Below are 8,936 nucleotides of genomic sequence, written 5' to 3' on the forward strand. Positions count from 1 at the left end.
GGGTTTGTAGGGTATACACTTTGGTGGGTTGATGATGCATGGAGGGGATTGGAACCAAGGCAATGAAACGATATACGATAGAATGAATGTAAAACTAAAGCTCTCATGTAAAATATCACATAATTCACAATAAAACATTAAATTAAAAAAAAAGGAAGTGAGGATATTTATCCTGAGGCTCTAATTGTTTGGCACCAAAATGAAAAAAAAAACCTAGGGGGATCATAGTACTTACATCTCTATCAATACAGGATTCATTTTCATTCTTTTCTCCATCAGTCCCCATTATTTCCTGGGATGCTAGAATTTCATTTCTTTCAGCAACTTTACCTACATTTGGTTTTGGCCTTTGCAATCGGCTCCTTGTTAGTCGTGCCGATCTGAAAGCCTTTGATTGATTATCTTTCTGCAGACAAATGTTTTCACTCAAACTAGAACAGTTACAAAGGAATAAAAATGTTTATTCTTAATTCATATACTCTTGCTTTTTCTAGTGTTTACTTCACCTAAATACAAGTTAAGACATATGATCTGAAACATAATTCACATCTTCAGAGATAATCATATAACTATAACATGATCCTGGAAACCTGACTATAAAAGGCATTTGTAAATTAAATTTTCATCACAAAATTAGAAAACTCCACATCTGATAAGCATGTTAATACCAATTCTCCCTCAGGGTCTGTGTAATATACAACTCCAAAGAATTAGTAAAGCAATTATAGTGCAAATAGCAGCCTCTAGTACAGTCCAGAATGACTGGTTTAGATTCATATTGGAGCAAGGTCTGTTCAATAACACCTATTCTGCTCTAAATCTCCACTCCAAATAATAAATGTCCTTATGAAACCCCTTGCTTTAAAGAAAATTCCAGGATTATAGCTCTTAACTCTTAATTTATTTAATAAGAAGAAAATTCTAATAAATAAATTCAGAGACAAATGTAATTGCTAGGTCAATGGAACCATACTATAATTTACTTCTACAATTCCAAATATAGAGACATTTTTTAACTGTTTCTGCAACACCTATAACTGAAATGGACACCAGTTGAAAATATAATTCAAATGTTATCAATTAGAGAACAAGTTACTGCAATCATTCCTAAGAGCTATTAATTTTATTCTACTTCCTAGAATACTTACTTAGATACAGTCTCAGTTTCTGTGTTTCGTTTCTCTGTATTCTCCAGTCCCAAGCTGCCAGATGTATTCCTTTGATCCCTTTCCATGTGATTCTATGAATTTAATTTTTTTAGTTAATATATTATTTTTTAAGCTTTGTCATAAATATGTATAAATTATAATAATGGTATCTATTTTTTATACTTTTAATTAGAAGACAAGTTCAAAATCCTAAATACAGCTGTGAAAATGTTGAAAATAAATAATCTCATCTATTAATGGTGTGAGTTGTTGTTATTCTTAACTGCCATCTAGTTGGTTTGATTGATAGCAACCATATATAGGTTTTTTGAGGCTGTAGATCTTTAAAAGAACAGAAAAAGCCTCATCTTTCTTCTGTGGAGCAACTGATAAGAGTCAAACTGCTGACTTTGAGGTTAGCAGCCAAACTCATAACCCACTATGCTACCTGGGCTCCTTAATTTTGGATGTATAAATCAGTAAATCCTTTTTGGAAGGTCTTCTACTAATAAGTGCTTATGAATGTTCACACTCTTTAACCCAGTAATAATAAAGACTCTATTCTAGGAAAACAATTACAGAGAAAATGTCTAATATTTATTTACTAGGATGTTCATTGGAACATTACGTAAATCAGATATAAAAATACTTAGATAAAATATTCAGTAAAAAGCAAATAGCTGATTGGACATTGGCTACCCAAAATGGGGGGCTACAATGGCATGAAGTGACTGGCTTATAAGCTTTCAAGGGGGAACCTAGATCCAGAGGGCATGGAGAAAGGTAGTATCTCCACTGAGTAGTATCCAATCTGTCTAGGCGGGGCTGATGAAAGGAAATGCAGATAGGTCTCCTACAATATGATAGTGAATAATTGTTATCAGGACTGACTGTGAGGGTTGGAAATGTAAAGGCAGACGTTTTGTAGCAAAGAAGGTTGTGATTAACTTTTCAGTCTAGGAGCCGAGGAACCTGGGACCATCAGTGGAGAAGAGCAGAGAGCGGGACTCTACCTAGAGAAACAGTGATGCCTGAGATGGAGGCAGAGATGATGACATGGAGAGATGGAGCACCTGGGGACTTTAGACCCAGAGAGGGAGAAGGGCTGTATGCTGACGACCAGGGGGCAGGCTTGTAGTGTATATGATAGGATAAATGTAAAACTAGTGTTCTCCCATGTAAACTATCACATAATTCACAATAAAACATTAAAAATAAATAAATAGTTTTATTTTTATTGTTAAGTTCCATTGAGTCAGTTTCAACTCACAGCAACCGTGTATAGTATTTCTGAGGAGCAGTTGGTAGGTTTGAACCACCAACCATGTGGTTTGCAGTCCAGTGCTGATTCTACAGCACTACACCAGGAGTCAAGATAATTAAATAAAATAAATTAGGAGTCCTGGTGTGGCTCTCTAGGTTAACGCGCTAGACTGCAAAGTCGGTCTGAAATAAAAGGTCAGTGGTTCAAGCCCACCAGCTGCTCCTCAGAAACCCCATACTGGGTCACTATGAGGCGGGACTGACTCAATAGCACTTAACAACAATCCACAGAATCGCGTATTGTGAAGTCACTGAAAATCCATGTTTTTCAAAATGTTTAATGACACAGAATAATACTTATGGAATGTTAAGTACCAGATTGGGTATAAAACAGAATTAATACTACTAAAACTCTAACATTAGAGGCATTATATGTATATTAATAACACTTTAACACAATACAGTTAAACAGATCAATCAGAACTAAGAAACTATAGGTGAATAGTGTAAGAATAACCTTAAAAATCTTAAAACATATTATGATTTAAAACTACAGAAATCTTACATACATAGAAATATTAAAGAAGATCACACTCATGTTGAAATGAGAGTTATGGTTATAATTTAAGTACTGCTTTTGTTAGTTGCCTTCGAGTTGGTTACACCTCAGAGCAATTCTACAAACAATGTAACCAAGCATTACTAGGTCCTGTGCCTTCCTTGAAATCATTACTATTTCAGACTATTGTTGCAGCCACTGTGTAAATCGACTTCATTTGAGGATATTACTGTTTGTCTGATTATCTACTTTACGAAGCATAAACTCCTTCCCCAAAGACACACAAGACTCCTGAGAACATGCCCAAGGAACAAGAGATGAAATCGCACCATCCTTGTTTCTAAGGGGCATTCTGCCTATACTTCCTCCAAGACAGGGATTTTCTTTCTTCTGGCAGTTCCTGGTATATTTAAGCTTCGTCACCAATACCATAATTTAAATATATCAAATCTTCTTTGATATTCCTTATTCATCGCCCAGTTTTTGCATGCATTTGAAACAAATGAAAAAAAAATTTTTTTTTAACACAACACAGAGAGGTGCAAAAATTTACCCAATGCACTTGTTGTTGGTAAGGCTGTCAAGTCTGTTCTGACCCATAAAGAACCTGTATAGAGTTTCCAAGGAGCAGGTGGTGAGCTTAACCCACCAACCTTGAGGTTCAAACTAACATTGCAGTCCAGTGCACTAACCCACAGCACTAAACCAATGCAACAGGTCACTTATTTCTTGACTGGTGCTGACATAAGCATTGATTGTGGATCCAAGTAAATTAAATCTTTGACAACTTCAATATTTTCATCACTGATCATGATGTTGCTTATTGGTCCCATTGTGAAGATTTTTGTTTCCTTTAATTAAGGTGAAATCCATAGTAAATGCTGTAGTCTGTAATCATCTGTAAGTGCGTCAAGTCCCCTTAACTTTCAGAAAGCAAGGTTGTGTCATTTGCATATCACAAGTTGTTAATGAGTCTTCCTCAATCCTGATGCTGTGTTCTTCATATAGTCCAATGTCTCAGCGTATTTGCTCAGCATATAGAAGGAATAAATATCATGGAAGGTTATAACCTGAAAGCACACCTTTCCTGCTTTTAAACCATGTAATAATTCCCTTCTTCTGTTCAACAACTGCCTCCTGGTCTATGTACAGGATCCACATAAGCAAGTATTCTGGAATTCCCATTTTTCACAATGTTATCCACAATTTGTTATGATTCACACGGTCAAGTGCCGTTTTAGTCAATAAAATATAGAAAAACACCTTTCTAGTATTGTCTACTTTCAGCTGATATCAACAACCAATAATAGCACTTGTTCAGTATCCTCTTCTAAATCAATCTTAAATTTCTTACTGTCAAAATACTGCTGCAAGCATTTTCTAATTATCTTCAGCAAAATTTTACGTGCATTAGTTATTAGTGGTAGTTGATATCACTCTGAAATGAACATAAATATGAATCTCTTCTCGTCAGTTGACCAGGTGGCTTTTCTTCCAAATTAGTTGAGACATACAACTGGGTACTTTCCCAGGACTGCATCCAACGGTCGAAGCACTGGTATTCCTGGAGGCTTGTATTTTGCCAATGCTTCCAGCGCAACTTAGACGTCTTGCTTCAGTACCATCAGTTCTTGCTCAAACAACCTCCTGAAATGACTGAGTATCAACCAACTCTTTTTGGTACAATAAATGAGTATTTCTTCCTTCTTTTGCCCATACATTCTTTCAATATGGTAATCCAAGGCTTGAATTTTGCTCTACAGTTTGAGAAATGCCAAGTGAGCTCTTCCCTTTTGGTTTCTAACTCAAAATATTTATATATTTCATTAGAATACTTTACTTTGTGTTCTTCAGCTAACCTTTTATGTCTAGCTGATTTAAAATAATATTTTCAAATAAAAATTTTATGTATGCAAATAAAAGAGATTTATTATCACTAAAGATACTTGAATTATGTAAAACATACAGGGGAGAAACTGAAAGCATTCCTCTTGCAAACAGAAACCAGACAAGGATGCCTGTTATCGCCATTCCTATTCAACATTGTGTTGGAAGTCTTAGCCAAAGCTATAAGGCAAGAAAAGGAGATTAAAGGTATCCAAATTGGCAAAGAAGAAGTAAAACTTTCTCTACAGATGATACGGTCCTATACATGGATAATCCCAAAGACTCAGCAAAAAAACTACTGGAAATCATTGGAAAATTCAGCAAAAAATGGCAGAGCACAAGATCAACATAAAAAAAAAAAAAAAAAAAAATCAGTATACCGAGAAAGACAGCTCTAAAGAGAAAATAGTACAATTTACGATAGCCACTAAAAAGATGAAATATTTAGGAAATAAATCTAACCAGTGAAAGAGGAAAGATGGAGGTGGTGGGAGGAATGCAGTGGTTAAACTGAACAGAAGTAAATGTTCTTAATTATTTATGCATGGAGGGGATTGCAACCATATAATAAAGCAAAATATATGATTTTGTTGAATGTGGAACTCATGATCCACTCTGTAAACCTTCATTCAATTCATAACAAAAAGTTTTTAAAAAAAGTTAATCTTACATTACAGGAACAGAGGACCCTAGGACCATCAAGAGGGAAGATCATGAGTGGAATGTGGGATCCTAACGAGAAGAAGCAGTGACACCAGTGACACAGATGATGGCATGGAGAGATAGAGTGGGCAGGATGCTGGCTTGCAAAATGTGTCCTTTGTTTAAACAATTATATATTCCTGTGTGTTCTTGTGTACACCAAAAAATAAATAAATACATAAATAAAAATGAACAGTGGGAATAAAGGCAAATACTGTTAACTGATGGCGCATGGAGGGGATTGTAATCAACGCACTGAAACAAAATACAACTGGTTGAGTGCAAAATCGTTGTTCTGTCATGTAAATTATCACTTGATTCACAATAAAAGCTTAAAAAGAAAATATAAATGGGAAACTAAAAACTAAGAATTAATCACAAAATTGTAAGTTCTTGTATCTGTTATACTAAAAGTATTAGCTAAAAATTTTTATATACTATAATTTTTGGAAATTTTTTATAACCTTAATTTCTATGAAATCTTTTATAACCTTAATTTCTATGAAATCTTTTACTCCATACCTTTTCAACTGCAGTTTCTGGATGTGGACTCTTTTTTTCTGATTCTATTCTACCTGCTTTTTTTCCAGCTGCTCTTGATAAATTGGGTTTAGGTCTCTGGAGTCGTCCTCTCACCATTGGTTTAATAGGTTCTGATTGATCAATTTCCCTAAAAAGTTAACCATTATGAAATTGTATCAGAAATGCAGTCATGCTCAAATGGAATTCTAAAACATTCTAAAATCAACCATCAAAAGTCAGAAATGAACTCCTTTAAAAACTTACTTCTAACAGCCACAGCAAAAAAAGGTAAAGCAACAAAGCAGGTATTAGCCTGTTCAAGCTCAGATGTTAAATACACTATATAGTATTACTAAATAAAAAAAATTGTGTCTATGAATAAACAGACACATGGAACAGAACAGAAAATCCAACAAGTGATCCCCCAAAAGAATTACACACCTCTGCCAATAAAAGAGGTTGGGTGGGTATACTATACTAAGATGATTTTTCAAATATCTCACCAGCAAAACCCAAACATTTAATAGCATAGTTTATTGGCAAGGTTTATTAAGGGAGACAAGGAGTTATGGTGAGGCACTGTAGGATAAGCACTGGACAGAAAACAGCAAGGTCAGTGATTCATCAAACTCACCAGCTGTTCCTTAAACCCTATACAGGGTCACTATGAGTCATAACTGACTTCACAGCACTTAACAACAAAGGGAGACAAATACAGTCCTATAGAGAGAGTTTGGCAATACTGATAATATTAAAAGCATGTGTTTATGTGAGTGTATATAAATCCTCTGAGCAAGCAATTCCATTTTAATAGTTATCTTACAAATATATTTGCATGTAGATGAATGGATATAGGTACAAAATTAATAGTGCAAACATTCTTCATAAAAAAGCAGCTGAAATATCCACCTATAGGGACTGATTATATAAATTCTAGCCCATTTACACCTCTGAATACTATACACATAGTATATAAAAGGAAAGTCTTCATAAAAAGATACAAGAAAAAGAAATATTTGAATGTAGAGTATGTTGCCATTAGGTTTTCAAAAAGAGCAAAAAATGTAAAGAAACAGGTTTGTATTAGCTTGAATATACATTATTTAAAATTTCTGAAAGACAAGATGTATGTAACACCAATTGCTTTTTACAGTGAATGAGAATACAGTAGAAGTCAACCTTTTTATACTTATTAATGAAAAACGTATACTTTTATTATAAAAACTAAAATTAAAATTTAAAATAAAAATAAAAATTTTATTTTATAAGAAATTAATTTCCATATGTGAATCAAATGTGCTTTAGCAAAAGTAAAATTTAATAATAAGAATAGTTTCCTGTAAGAGGTAAAAAGTTATAAAAGGGAAAAAAAAAGAAATCTGAAACATTTAATCATGGTTCAAAAGGACATGGTTGTGGTGCTTTTTTCCTGTTTTTAGTAAAGATAATAATTTATTTTATTTATTTAATTTAATATGCATACTAAAAGATACATCATCACTTCCTTCAAGTCACCAATATCAAATTCTACTATATTAACACCAGGCATAGCAAATATTTAAACTTCCAAAGAATTTTACAAATTTCATCACATTACAATATAACTAAAATTAATAGCATTATTTTAAGGCCAAAAATGAATGAAAATCATTCTGTGATGAAATATAAAGTAAAAAAGAAATGTTCTCAACTCAGTAAAAGAGAGAGGAGAGGAGTAAGTTGTACATTTAACCATTTCGTTTCATCTTCCAACTTCCCATATATTAGTGTGTCCTCCCATAAGGGATGGGAAGTTTTCTTTTAGGTGGGTGGTTTTGACTTTAGGAGTGTTTTTCTAAAGAGGAGCGTATTATCAGGTCCTCTACAACCAAAATAGCACTATATATTTTCATTATTAATAACAGTGCTTGGTAAAGTAGAGAGTCAAAGAAAAAGAGAAAGATTCCCCAATGACACAGTGACAGCAACAATGGGTTCAAACATAGCAACGATTATGAGGTTGGCGCAGAACCGGGCAGTGTTTCATTCTGTTGTACTGATTCTATGGCACCTGACAACACAACCATAATAACAGTTCTAACAAAGAGGAATACAAAAATAACTGTGATATACATTTAACTGTCACAGCCAATTTTTAAAACCAAGCATTATTAAGATCCTTCAATGCAAGGTAACTTCAGATTCAAGTCTACATTTGCCTATCTAGAAAGGAACCTTGATGTCTATTGTGTCTCCTCCTACTCCTTAAAGTAATGAACATTATCTTTAATAATGTCATAAAAATTTTAGAAATCTAACCACAGTAAATGTATATAAATAAATCATACCCTATAAAATACTTACAGTGAGTCACTTCTAAAGTCAACATTCCTTTCTTCTGTACAACTACTCTCAGTATTGTTCACTTCAGACAATGCTCCAATTTCAACTTCTGAAGAAGGCAAATTTAAAGTGCTGGATTCTGAAGACTCAGTTGACACTGACATGACATCTTGTTGATTGCTAAGGAAATAAAAACACGTGAGTAGGAAAAAATCCTTATTGATATATTTTTATACTAATTATTAAATTTTTTTTTTTAAATAAACAAATCCAACACTTTGGAAGATGACCCCTGATATTAATAAATAATCAAAATTGATTATTTTGGTTTTTCTGATTTTTACATTATGTTACACCTACAAAGTAAGCAGCAACCACAAATGAACAGTAAAAACACTTAGGAAAATGCTCAAGAATTTGTAAAATGAGAAAGTTACATTGTTGTTGTTGTTAAGTGCCATCGAGTCGGGTCCGACCCATAGCGACCCTGTACAGGGTTTCCGAGGGTGTAAATCTTTACGGGGGTAGAAAGC

At 33.7% G+C, this 8,936-nt stretch overlaps 1 protein-coding gene across 1 annotated transcript in view; it reads right to left on the reverse strand.

Annotated features, from left to right (window-relative positions):
• BDP1 (B double prime 1, subunit of RNA polymerase III transcription initiation factor IIIB) overlaps window positions 1–8,936 on the reverse strand; it is a 148,939-nt gene that overhangs the window by 86,197 nt on the left and 53,806 nt on the right. Inside the window, exons 12-15 of the mRNA XM_006870989.1 lie at window positions 8,425–8,583; window positions 6,082–6,229; window positions 1,149–1,240; window positions 236–431 (exon numbers count right to left, since the gene is read on the reverse strand). Of these exons, the coding sequence (XP_006871051.1) occupies window positions 236–431; window positions 1,149–1,240; window positions 6,082–6,229; window positions 8,425–8,583 (595 nt within the window). The remainder of the gene's footprint in view (window positions 1–235; window positions 432–1,148; window positions 1,241–6,081; window positions 6,230–8,424; window positions 8,584–8,936) is intronic.

This window comes from Chrysochloris asiatica, unplaced genomic scaffold (assembly GCF_000296735.1).
Source record: "Chrysochloris asiatica unplaced genomic scaffold, ChrAsi1.0 scaffold00157, whole genome shotgun sequence".
NCBI classification, from domain to species: domain Eukaryota; kingdom Metazoa; phylum Chordata; class Mammalia; order Afrosoricida; family Chrysochloridae; genus Chrysochloris; species Chrysochloris asiatica.